The sequence below is a fragment of the Acomys russatus genome, chromosome 28, assembly GCF_903995435.1.
Source record: "Acomys russatus chromosome 28, mAcoRus1.1, whole genome shotgun sequence".
Lineage (NCBI taxonomy): Eukaryota > Metazoa > Chordata > Mammalia > Rodentia > Muridae > Acomys > Acomys russatus.
In genome coordinates this window covers 39,289,644-39,303,385 of record NC_067164.1, presented here as the reverse complement: position 1 = coordinate 39,303,385, position 13,742 = coordinate 39,289,644, and the positions used below count along the sequence as shown (strand labels likewise).

At 47.8% G+C, this 13,742-nt stretch overlaps 1 protein-coding gene across 1 annotated transcript in view; it reads right to left on the bottom strand.

Moving 5' to 3' along the window:
• The window catches only part of Aff1 (ALF transcription elongation factor 1), a 123,519-nt gene that overhangs the window by 16,363 nt on the left and 93,414 nt on the right, over nt 1-13,742 (bottom strand). Inside the window, 5 exon segments of the mRNA XM_051170085.1 lie at nt 266-943; nt 945-1,211; nt 6,098-6,254; nt 8,986-9,023; nt 9,146-9,200. Of these exon segments, the coding sequence (XP_051026042.1) occupies nt 266-943; nt 945-1,211; nt 6,098-6,254; nt 8,986-9,023; nt 9,146-9,200 (1,195 nt within the window).

Below are 13,742 nucleotides of genomic sequence, written 5' to 3'. Positions count from 1 at the left end.
TGCCAATCCATGGAAGACCTTAATTTCCTAAGCTGAGGACAAAATCTACCATGTCAGAGAAGAAACAGTGGTCTATGTGTACATGAAACCGCCCTTGGCAGTGCTACAGAGTGTGGAGAAAGCTGACTTCTTCAGTGACTAGGGGACACTGACACAAGTGATGACAGAATGGGACCAACTCAGCTATCACTGGACACGGCCCACACCACTGGGCTGCAGCCCCACAGCGCCAGGCTGCAGCCTACGCCACCGTCTCTGTACTCACCTTCCTCTTATTGGTCACTCTGCTGGAGCTGTGGCAGCTCCTCTTCGAGTCCTGCTTCCTCCCTGCAGGCAGCTGCTTGTCTTCTGTTTTCCGGGGCCGGCTCCCCTTCCCCACAGGCTGGGGGATGCGGGTGAGGAGGTCTAGGGTGATCTTCACCACCAAGCTTGTAGGTGGCGGGGCATCCCTGAGCGGCGAGAGCAGTTTGGTGTCTCTCAAAGGCAACAGGAGTCTGTCTTTTTGGCCATCCTCCTGGACAATCACAGCCTGTCGGCAGCCACTAGTCCTGACAGTGCTGCCGCCCCGGCAGCTGTTGGGTAGACCCTGGCTCTGGGTCAGGGAGACAGCAGCAAAGTGCTCGGGTTTCCTGTCCCCAGTGCTGTCCTTTGGGGGCTGGGAGCCTGAGAGTGCCTTGGAGGGGGCTGGGGAAGTCCTGTGTTTCCTCTTCTCGCTGGGGGTGGGCACGGCGGGGGCCGGAGGCTTAGGCTCCCTACCGCCCACAGTGCGGGGCCTGCCTTTCGTCTTCACCTTGGGTTTATCTTTGGAAGTCTGCTCTTTTGAGCCATAGGGAAGGGGTCCTGGCTCGCTCTCCACCTGCAAGCTGGCCTGGGGCTCCGCCTGGCCAGAGGCCTTGGAAGGTTTTCTGGGTTGTTTGCTGCCAATAGTTTGCCGAGGTGAGGGGATCCTGTTGAGCGGGGGATTTCTGACAACTCCTCTTCCCAGGCTGTGGCCCCTCTGAGGGACCCCGGAGAACTTTGCTGGAACTCTTGGCGGGAGGATCTTTGGATTCAGGACGCTGCTGGTCAGTGCTGCGCTCGCCGCCACCCTGACTTTCCTGGCGCCAGCGTGGGGACTCTGTGTTCCCGCGACCCTCGAGCGGCGCTGGCGGCTGGTTGACTTTGGTCAACCAGTTGTCCAGCTGCCATTTGTTCGTTGTTGGAGGCTCGGGCTAGAAAGAGACAGAGAAAATTGTTTACTCTTTGGTGTTAGCAGTCCAATCATACAGCGGCAGTTGAGCCTAAGAATTTACCTCTCGCTCTTCCCCTTCAAACTACAAATCAGATGCTGCAGTGGTTCTTAAGATAAGCTTGAACGACTTTGCCACTTGAGAGCTCTGCCTAACAGATATTAACTAATAAGTAATTGGCAACTGGTGAGAGGCCTTTGTGACGTGTTTTTTGTGTTGATGGTTAAGTGCGGTACAATTTGAACAGAGTGAACATGCCTTGTCTCATACTGCAGGAGACCAGAAATAAAAAGAATACTTTGTTCAATTGATAAGGGCGCTCTCTTAACACTCGATTCCTTCTATTTACTTAAATAATAGTAATTTGCATGCAGATCTGATTCTCAAATTGTACAGTGAGGTAGGGTGAAGTCACAGTAGGCCCTCCTCCACTCTTTGAGACAGACTTGGCATCTTTTACTACAAGCCACCTATTCCTAAGCACAAAGAGAAGACCCTCAGCAGACAGACAGTCTCTACTCCTACCCAAATAGCTGACAGGGCAGACCAACAGGCGTTCCTAGTGCACCCCGAGATTCAAACTGCTGCTGCTAAATTAACTGCTGATGCGTGCTGCATCGTGAGACATTTGGCAGTTCTTTGATTTCATATTCCTTAAGGTTTTATTTTGTAATTTGTATTATTCATTTTAAAATATTTTTATTCTGGGTTTTACACATTCATACAATGTATAGTAATTATATTCACGGGGGTGGGGGTGCATGTGTGAATGCAGACACCTGCAGAGGCCAGAGTAGGTGTGACAGGCAGCTGTGAGCAGCCTCGTATGGGTGCTGAGTCAGGCCTTCTGCTGAGGCAGACTGTGCTCCTAGCCACGGCACCATCTTTATTTGAGCATGCCTGTGAACTATATAGTATATGGAAAAATACCACTGTTGCTAGAGTCAACTATGATTATATTCTTTAGAACATGACACAGTCACCGGCCTGCTCGGTCTCCCCCTCCCCACAAGAGCTACTCCTACTGGTGGCTTCTGTGAGCAGTTAGATCATACACACAAAGCACCAAGAGCTAACTGTTTATTACACATGGCAGCCAGCTGATTCGCTAACTATTATGCCTAAGATTCAGCTAATTCAATCGTGGATAACACTGGTCCGGTTGGTTGGACCTAGCAGAATTTTCCGTGCACGCCTTAACCTGCTAGGGAACAAAGTAGGAGCTTTGTGCCTGGCGGGCAGGGGCTCTGTCCGCGGACTCTACCCTCAGCCTCAGGATGGAGGCTTTTCAGAGGGAAGATGGCTGACAATATACCAGAGAATCCAACTCGGCAAAAGTATGCAGTCCTAACATACAACGTAAGGTGTGGATGCATTTGTCAGGCAGTGCTGGGAAGTGAAATGACCCGGCTTCTTGTGCTCACAATAGGATAATACCCCAAGGAATCGCAAGAAGCCAGTAGGGTTCCCCGAGACAGGATGCTGGCTCCCCAAACTGCTGCTATGGGCACGCAGCTCTCGCCCAGGGTTCTACTCACACCAGCTCGCCCAGGTGCTCATTTGAATTTCAGCGAGGGAGGGAGGAGACAGCTGCTATAGTGTGCGGGGCATACATGGAAATATAAATGTCTGTTCGATGTTCTAACACCACAGCAGCACAGTGCATCCTTGCCAGGTGACTTCCTGTTTAGCCTGGGCTTTGGTAGCACAGTGGTTAAGTGATCTGCTAACCAAACCCTTCCCAGTGTTCCTTTGGAAAGGCTGGGATAGGTCAACACTTGTGCTCACAGCCACAGCCCAGTGACTGGCATGCTCCTTAGACTGTGTATGTGTGAATCCGAGGAAGAGTCATTCCCACAGCCCCACCCCTACAACAGTAACGCTGAGGTGGCATGGGAGTCCCTAAAATGGCCTGCTTACAGAAATAGCACACATGTACTTCCACTGTGGCCTTCAAGGTCCAGAAGGAAGTCCTGTGGCCACTGTCACGGTAAACCTGAGTGGTATGCTCAACACAGAGAAGACAGAGACACAGCCCTTCCTCCGTACCCAGAGAAGGCGCAAATGCTATGGCTGCTTAAGGCTAGGAATTACTTGGAGAGAGATGTCTGAATAAGAAATTTGGTTAGATCAGATTGTAACATTCAAACAGAAGTGCCAGATGAGATGGATCGAAGGTTGGCCTTTCATCTCTCATCTCCTTTCCTGACCTGCCGTCTGTTCCTCTCAAGGAGTTCTGAATGTGTCTAAACACTCCGTGAGTTCTCCTAACCCTGGAGGTAATAAATCCTTGTGTAGTTTAGAATGAATTATAGTTCAGAACAATGTGAACAATGTTTATGCACAAACCTGCCAGCCCGAGTGTGTTGCCCGGAACCTATGGGGATGTGGACGAAGACAATGGGCTCCACAAAGCTGTCGAGTGTGTCTCACACAAGCGTGCTCACATAAACACACACGAAATAAGCCAGGCATGGCGGCGCAGGCCTTTAATCCCAGCACTAGGGAGGCAGACAGAGGCAGATCTCTGTGAGTTCAAGGCCAGCCTGGTCTACAAAGTGAATCCAGGACAGCCAAGGCTACACAGAGACTCTGTCTCGGAAAAAAAGAGGAGTGGGAGGAGGAGGAGAAGAAAGAGGAGGAGGAGGAGGAAGGAAGAGGAGGAGGGAAGTGGGAGGAGGGAAGGGGGAGGAGGAGGGGGAGGAGGAGGGGGAGGAAAAGTAGCAGAAACAGACAGATCCCTTCCAGCCTACTCTGCAGAATGAGTTCCTAGCAGTAAGGCCTTGACTCAAAAGAAATTAATTAAATAGTAATTAAAAATAGAAGTGGGTGAGAAAGTTAAAGCTGGTATGTGTTGATTATATAACCCTCAACTAAAAGGGGAGAACTTAAGAGATATTCATTTTAAAGGGGACAAGAAGAGATTAAATATATATGGGAAAATGAAAGCAAACCAAGACAAGATATTCCCAAGAAAGAGCCTCAGCAGAGAGCACAGAATACACATGCACACGCATGCACGCACACACACGCAAAGCTTCTTCACAGAATCATCTTAAAACACAACATGAGGTACAACAGTCATTTTTCTCCTGGGAAGTTCCAGTGCACCTTGCTGCACTTGTTTGGTTGGGCTTCTCGGAGCTGGGGTATAGTTTTATAGGCAGGTGCTACCACAGCGAGCTTTACTCCAGTCACTCTTTGGCCAATGAGACATAAACTTACTTATGAACAAATATAAGATTAAATCATTTTTCACTGTAGTGGCAGTAAGGATCGAGCCAAGGCCCTGAGAAGCTACAAGTCCAGCAAGAAATAAGTTTCAATGATGTAGCCAGATGTGTTTAACTTAACCTTAGTTTAATCAAACTTGACTCTTTTATTCACATTTTCTATTAATAACCTGACAAGCAGGCACGTTTTCCCCCTGAAGAACACGGAGCTGAGGACACAGTTCCGTGGCAGGTGCATGCTAAGCTTGCTGCACAATCATGTCCCAAAAATAACAAAACTGCAACAGCCTACACGAAACAAGCGTCCTTCAGTGACTGATTGTCTCGAAGTGGGGCTCCACAGCACGCACATCGCCCTTCCTCCTAAGACGCAGAAAAACCCCTTCTACAGCCGGTGCCACAAGGAGGCCCGAGGCCTGCAGAGAAGCCTCCAAACGCTAAGAGGCACTTCAAATGCAGTTCATGTCAACCCGCACCCATGAGCTATGGAAACCTCAAAAAACAGAAAGAAAGGACACCCCTAAACACCTACTCGGTGCTGGGCACAAAGCCATACCTAGCACCTCCATACTCATTTCCTCCATCTCTGCCGCCCTCGCTCAGGCCCTTGAGAAGCACAGCCCATCTCCAGCCGTGTGGCCACTGTTCTAGCTAAACTACCCTCTAGCAAAGATAAGACAGAAAACTTTAATACTGTCTTATCAAAAAGTCTCTGTTCCTGGTATTCTAATCTTAAACACAGAGGCAGTGTTCTCGACAAGGGCTGGTCTTGTCTGGAAAAGGAAAATAAGAGTATCTTCCTTTTCACAAGCTCACTTTTCACACTGCTACCCGGGTTCTGAGGGCATGTGGCAACCTTGCTGGCTATTACAGACAATTTCTGGTGTCTAACCAACCAGCACAGCACATGAATTCTTTAGGGAAAGGTAGCCCTCGTGGCCTCCAGCCTCACTCTTTGCTCATCTCTATAGTACTTTCAAGATATGTGTGGCCACAAACTCAGCTGTCTCTCCCTTTCCTGGGGCAAAAAGGAGCAAGAATCAGAGTCCTAGCATCCTGTTGCCATCAACTCGCTGCATGGCGTTTAGTGACTCAAAAACAGAACTGGTAACTTGTTTCTACAACACATTTCTTTCATTTTCTTTAACTCACAGATTCCTGAATTTTCAAAGAACTTTCATTGACACTAATACAGTAACCTAATTAAAACAAGTTTCCCTTTTCAAAAGAGAAGCAACTGGCCTGGCGGTGGGTGATGCGCACGCCCTGAATCCCAGCACTTGGGAGGCAGAAGCAGGTGGACGCCTATGGGCTTGAGGCCAGCCTGGCCTACAAAGAGGGTTCCAGGACAGCCAGATTGGCACAGAGAAACCCTGACTCAAAACCCCAAGTAAGGGCAGGAGAGGGGGCAGAAACTGGGGTGAAGTATGCTCAGGAAGCGACACAGCAGCACAGAGGAGGCTGTCATGCCTGCCTGTCTCCACTTGCTGAGCAGTGGGCACAAACAGGCAGCACCACACAGCGGAAGCACACTGCTCAGACACCTCAGGCTCAGGGTCAGTGTGCAGCCCTGACTCCAGCCTAAAGCCAGCATTCTGCCATCCTGGACCAGGTTCTAGAGGGGCCACACAATACCTCAGGAGCTGAGGTCTCTAGAGGCTCGTTCTCCTCCTCGCTGTCGCTTGAGCTGCTCTCACTCTCGGAGTCCGAGGAGCTGTCCGACTCGCTACTCTCTGACTCTGCACTGCTGGAATGTGCTGATGCCACGGGTTCGGGAAGTGTCGGTGGAGCACTGCAAAGCAACCGGAGGGTACGGTTAGAGGATCGTGCACACAGAGCTCCGTGCCCCGCTGCCTCTGCCATCCATCTGCTCCTAGACAGGAAAAGCATCACTGCTGGCTTGTCATCCAGTAGACAGAGGCCACCGGTTAGAATCAGAGGATAACACATAACTCCCAAAAGATGCGTCAAGCTATAAGCCAACTATTCCTATGCCAGGTGCCAAAGGTCAAGGACCACTAAACCATGGCCAGGAAAGCCCCCGGCCAAGTTTTTTAGGTAAAGTTTTATTAGAAACGCCGGCTGTCTGCTATAGCAGAAGTAAGCAGTTACAGCAGCGACTTACATGTCCTGCAAAGGCTAAAATATTTACTATGTGACTCAGGGAGATGGCTGACTTGCTCCCACTATATAACTCGAAAGAAAAAGTGTAAAAGAAAAACTAGTGTGTAAAACCTCCCTCTGTTCTCTCCATAGGACCAGACTACACGGTAACCTGACATTAGTGAACGCAGAGAGTGTCCCTTGGCAGGGTAATCTCAGTTTTACTTCCTGGTGGAGTCAGACAATGGGCCGTTCTTTATGACTAGCTGGGCATGAACAACTCCAGGTTTTACAAAGAGGTCATTAACTCAAGGTCAATGAAAGACCATATGGATCAAGTCTAGACATATAGTTCCAAACCATATGCAATTTTTTTTAGGTTTATTTATTATTATATATACAGTGTTCTGCCTGCATGTGCACCTGCAGGCCAGAAGAGGGCATCAGATCTCATTAGAGATGGTTGTAAGCCACCATGCGGTTGCTGGGAACTGAACTCAGGAGCAGCCAGTGCTCTTAACCTCTGCGCCATCTCTCCAGCCCCCATATGCAATCTTAAAAGCTGTCCTAAATGATATCAGCTAAAACAGAGATAGTTAACCATAGCCTTCAATGTTTCCAAACCTACCTGCCATATTCTCAAAATAAACCCTATTAAATAGTGAATAATAGTGTAATTTTAAAAAGCACTGGCTGGGATCATTTTAGAGCAAGCACTGTCCCAACACCTCCTGCCTCACGGGACTGTGAGCACCGAGTCAGGTGCAGAACCCGGCCTAGTGGCAGCGGGAGGCACCATGAAGAAAACTCTCGTTCCTAGCTTATCTCTCTGCCTTCTGGTTTCACATCTGCCTTTTCCTTGGCTTTTATATTAGACCAGTCTGCCATGTTTTGTGAGTCAACATGAGGCACTCAAAATTTTAACAAAATTGGATATGAACAGGCAGGCTGAGTGCACGGTCCATGGACTGTATAACGGACATTCCCCTTGGTAACAGCCCTCCCTCCTGACACACACGTTCTCTTCGGTGACCCTCTCTAAATAGCTGAGCACTCTGCAAGGCAGCAAAATTGCTTAGGTCTTTTTCTACAAAGAAATAGGAACTTTTCACTTTAAATCATTATATCTAGTACCAGGGGGGAAGAGCACTGTAAAAATAGTTCAAAAATTAGTTTCCACTTCCAAACACAGAGCATGACTTTTCTAAAATAGAGCTGGCTCATTTCAAGGGCAAAGTAGTACAATAGTTCCCTCACATTAAATGTCCTGGAAGTCATTTTTAAACAGCTGGAACTCAGAAGACGGGAGCAGTGGGAACAAGTTCTAGAAGAATTCCATATTGCTGACTTTGAGGACACAGTTATCTACCAAGTCTCACAACTGCCTGGACTCCTCTGTCTAACTTTTCAAACAATGGTCACACAATGCCAATGAAACTGTGTTTAAAACTTACTTTTAAAAAAATATTTTGGGGGCTGGAGAGATGACTCAGAGGTTAAGGGCACTGACTGCTCTTCCAAAGGTCCTGAGTTCAATTCCCAGCAACCACATGGTGGCTCACAACCATCTATAATGTGATCTGATGCCCTCTTCTGGCCTGCATGCAGGGAGAGCACTGTATACAAAATGAATAAATAAATCTTTAAAAAAAAAATTCTTTTTAGAAGCCTCACTCTATACCCCTATCTGGCCTCTTAACTTTCTACCCTCTTGCCTCAATCTCCCAAATCCAAGAGATCACGGTATACATGGCTGGCTCAACTGGGTGGGTATGTATGCAAGCGTGTGCAAACGTGAGTGTGAACATGCATGTGTGTACATGTGAATGCATGGGCGTATGGAGGCCAAAGGTGTCTTCTTCACAGACTAGGCCAGATGGGCCAGCAGCACCAGGGAAATCTGTCCCCAGCCCCCAGACTGTGCAGCCACACCTGTCCCGGAGGCTAAGGGTTGAGCCCTTGTACTTGAAAGGCAAGTACTTCATCAACATCCGAAACAATGCTGTAGGTGGTTATGGGGCTGGGGCCTCTTTAGCTTTCACAGGGTGAGCGCTCTCCCGCCAGCTGCCTCAAGTCTCCTTTTTTTCTTTTGGTTTTTTTCCATACTGAGTTTCTCTCTGTAGCCCTGGCTGTCCTAAACTCACTTTGTAGACCAGGCTGGCCTCAAACTCACAGCGATCTACCTGCCTTCTCCCCCTCCCCCGCCCCCAGAGCCGGGATTAAAGGCGTGTGCCCAGAGCCGGGATTAAAGACGCCTGACTCAAGTCTTTTAAAATAATCAAACTGGTACCTTTCTTCAGTTTCGACCTGCATCCTCCCTTTCAGGAAGCTACAAAGCACTGAGTAAGACTTTATTCTCATCTGGTTGGGGGGAGGTGTAAGTGGGGTGGGGTGGAGGGGGAGAGGTGTGCAGACAGTACCTTGGAGGTGCAGGTGGGGACGGAGGCTTCTCTGCGGCCTGGACAGTCACAGTAAGGGTGAGAAGTTCCAGGAAAAAAACAAAACCACACGTTAGCACAAGCAGCTGGGATCTGGCTGATGAACTTAGAGGGGTTCTTGGTCTCAGGGCTCAACACTCACTTGTTCCGTGTCACTGTCTTCACTGTCACTGAGCTGCAGGTCATCCTCAAGCATGCTGGGAAAGAGGGACAGATACTGAGTGGGGAATTTGACAGAACTCCTAATGATTTTTTTTTTCTCATTTAAATAAAACGTATAAAGACACCGAGAGGGACAGGGCAGGAATGAGTTGGAGGCTTGCTTTGTTTGCTTGCTTAAGTTAATTTTCTAGAAACCCAAGCTTTAACATTTTAACATTGAAAATAGATCAACCACACAAGCCCCTTACAATGCCCAAACCCCAAATTCCACCTCCTTTGAACCTACAGCAGAACTCCAGGCAGGCATTGCTAACCCGCCCTGAGACTGTGCCCGCAACCCCTACTCAGGGAGAGGACGGAGGACATACACAGGCAGCGAACAACCCTGACCCTCCCTCTCCCATCCTCTCTCCCACGTGCCGGTGCTGCTGGGTGGGCAGGAAGCATTTAAACAGTGCTAAGCACATGAAACCTCAGGACAGCTGACATGAACTGCTCCCCCACCCTTGTCTGCAGGACACTGCTCACACTGAGCACTGCTTTTCAAGGAAAAAAAAAAAAATCATTCTCTTTTGTCTACTTGGATACAAACCAATGATCAAAGTCCCCATTAATTTCTCTGTAATACACAGGCTTTGCTGGTAAGTAAGTCTATTTTCACCTTACTGTTTGGGGGGGGGGGGGAAGTCAGCTAAACTGAGTTTACTTAAAATATGTATTACTACACACCGCTAGGCACTGTGGCTTATGACAACTTTTAATTTTAAAAATGTTTCTAAACTGCATATGCTTTCTCAAATTTGAGCACTCAACCCTTCCATTCTTAAGATTTTCTCCACAGAGAATCCCATGCATACAGAGTGTCAGCTACTAACTGCCTATCACATTTCTCTCCAATTGTTTTGCTTTGTTTTTTGAAATACAGTTTCTTTGTGTAACAGAACACTGGCTGTCCTGGACTCACGTGGTACAGCAGGCTAAAAAATTCAGAGACCCACCTGCCTCTGCCTCCCGAGTGCTGGGATTACGGGTATGCGCCACCACACTCGGCCCTCACTCCAATTTTATAAGCATGATTATTTAAAAAAAAAAAAAAAAGGTAAGTAAAATGGGAAAATCTCTTAGTATATTACTTATGTTCTAGAAAGCAAATTAAAAATCATTCAGTAGATGTCAAAATAACTCCTCAATAATTTAACCAGCAATTCTTACTGTAGCACCATGTGGAAGAAGGTTTGGTTCCTTCAGGAAGCCCTGGGGGTTGGCTGGTTGGTTGTTTTTGTTTTTGTTTTTGCTGTCCTGGCCTCACTTTGTAGACCAGGCTGGTTTTGAATTCACAGCGACCCACCTGCCTCTGCCTCCTGAGTGCTGGGATTAAAGGAGTGTGCCACCACCACCCAAGTCTTGTTTTTGTTTTTTAATCACTACATTTCTAATGAAATAAATTATAAAACTGGGCTTTTCATAAACAGCCACATGCATGTGTGGGTAATTCTACCAGGGAACTATTTCACCAGCACACGTGCTAAAAACCTTTCTGTGTATATTGAAAAGAAAAGGAAAGGAAAGGAAAGGAAAGGAAACTGAAGCTGGAAGTGGCGGCTTAGGCCTTTAATCCCAGGGCTCAGGAGGGAGAGGCAGAGGCAGACTGACCTCTGAGTTCAATTGAGGCTAGCCTGGCCACAAGAGCTTCAGAACACTTAGGGCTACACAGAGAAACTGTCTCAAGAAAACAAAAATAATAACAAACAAAACTCCAAAACAAAAAAAGAAAGAAAAAAGAAAAGAAAATTTGAGAAAGAAAAATAAAAATGGAAAAGAAGAAAAAAAAAATTGGCTACATATACATGAAGATCTTGCTCAGGGTTTATCAAGAGGAAATTAAATCCCTATTTTACCATGGCTAGAAAACAGTCATGGGACCTGGCAGTTGGCCATCAGAATGGTATGCAAAGAAAAGTTACTCAACAGGTTCGCTCCTAGGCTGGCTTGGCCAGGAGACACAGCAAAAGATAAAAGGGCTTACCTTTGGAGGAAAAAATATCACAAGGTATAACACAACAGGGTGGGGTCGGGTGCTGGCAAAGTTGGGAAAGTGTATTCAATGTTAGCCACCACCACCAACACCTCAAGAAGAAACGCTGCCTCTTAGTTACTGGGTTCCTTTTGTATAAAAGGAATCTTCCTTAGTTTTCTGTACCACATATGATCCTGTAATCCCACCACACTTCCACCTACAGCAGAGGATTGAAAATTAAAAGTATGTTTCCCCCTTGCTACCGAGTAACACCTAACTTCTATAGATACATCCTCCTGAAGCAAGTCGAGGCACACACAAGACGTTCTGAGTTCATGAAAGTTCTATAAATGCCTCCTCCTGGTTATACAGGATAAGAAGTCAATACCACAGGCATGCATGCTGGGACAAAAGCTACTCGGGACTTTGAAAGCAGACACTGCTCAGAGAAGGAAGATTGCTGAAGACTGCTCAGTATGCTTGACAAAATAAAAGCGTAAGAAATTCAGCCAAGATGCTGGGCGGCGGTGGTGGTGGTGCAGGCCTTTAATCCCAGCACTAGGCACTCGGGGCAGAGGCAGGAGGAGCTCTGTGAGAGGATCTCTCTGTGAGGCCAGCCTGGTCTATAGATCAAGTTCCAGGACATCCAAAGCTACACAGAGAAACCTGTCTCAAAAAACTAAAACAACAACAACAACAACAAAACAAAAAACAAACAAACAAACAAAACACAGCCAAGAGGGTCACATGAAACCACTTGTGTAAGATATTAGTACAGTTTATATGTCCAGTGTCTCCTGTGGTCTAAATCTGTGAGTAAAATTCATTGAGAAGAATTAAAATGCTGGTCAGGCCTCTAATCTTAGTACTCAAGAGACAGAGGCAGGAGGATCTGAGTTCAAGGCCAGCCAGGTCTACACAGAGAGCCCTCTCTCTAACAACAAACAAACAAACAAACAAACAAATGTCATGGGCCAGTGAAAAGGCTCAGAGCATAAAGGCAGGTACTTGCCAAGCAGGCCGCCCAGGTCCCCAAGGCGGTGAGGGGACTCGGACAACGTATCTTCAGCCTCCCGCTACCACCAGCCTCGTGCACTGTAGGGAGGTGAGCAGGCAAACAGAAAAAAAAGAAAAAAAAAAAAACACACAAAAACAAAACAGGCATGGGGGCACATGCCAGAAATCCTGGCACTTGGGAGGTAGAAGGCAGGGGCAGGAGGATCAGAGACTTAAGCTCAGCTATAGAGCAAGTTCAAATTCCAGGCCAACCTGGACTACATGAGACTTCTCAAAACAAAAACAAAAACAAAGACGCAATGTGCGTCACATGAGAATCAGGAGACAGAAGTGTCTGCTGATCCAGCCAAGAGTAACCAGAAAACCTTCTAAAAACCAGTTTACAACATTGCCAGATGTGGGTGACTCAGCACATGCGAGTGTGCTACCGGGAGGTAGGCTGTCAGAGCAGTTTCAAGTTTTTAATAAGAAACACGAATAACACCTATAGGTCTTAATATGAGACATTCAAGAGCGCTCATATGTGCAGAATCCCTGCCGCTAAGGAGAAGGGAGCCTGGGCCTACGGAGTCAGCAGCTTGCATTTGGTTGTTCCGTAAAAAGCTCTGGTTTTGAGCTATCTGTGAGGGGCCTGGCTTCTGAGCACGGAGGGTGAGACGAATCACACACTGCTGAGAACCTTGCACCCTCTCAATGAGAACTGAAATCTCCCAAATCTGGGTCTTTCCTGTCCATAAAGCCTAGGTCCAGGAAGCGGCAGCCCCCAGGCACGTGCCCTTCCTCAGCCAGTGTGAGTTCTTCTACGGCAAAATCAAAGGCCTTGACTGACGCCCACCCTCATGTTCAGGCACCCAGACACAGCGCCCCAGAGAGTGCTGGGTGGAGGGCTGTGGCTGCAGCTCTGACAGAGGAGCCCTGTCCCAGAGGTTCAACCCCCAGAAAAGAACGGGAAGAAGCCAGAGTTTGGGAGGGCAGGGAGAGGAAGGGAGGGCAGGGAGAGGAGAGGGAGAGGGGAAAGGGGGCAGGAGGGGAGAGGATGAAAGCGAGGCAGGCTGAGCAAACAGCAGCCTCCTTCAGTGAGTGCCTAGCACAGAGGGGGAAATGGGCACTTTACAATCGGAAGTGGACGCAGAGTCCATCCTATCTGCTGTGAGATCTCCTGGCTCTGACCCATCAATCTACTGACAGGACGATTAGAGGGTCTGACAGAATTAAAGTTCTATGAGAGACGGGAAAGAGCTCAATTTAGCATAAAACAGTAAGTAACTGTCCTATCAGGATGAATGCATCAGTTCCCCCATGTAAGCTAACCCACTTTAAACTGATCAATTACCTAATGCCATTCTCCAGCTCCAAGGCAAAGGCAGTTACTCCAAAGCACTCGGCACTGTGTGCCCTATGCTGTCCTCTGGACCCACACTGCTCAAAGGGAGCCAAAGTGTTCCAGAGAAGTAGCTCTGGACCACAACATACATAGTGTGACCGTATGTCCAGCACAGGCGAGGTCAACTTGCATATCCATGTCACAGATGACCCTGGAGCC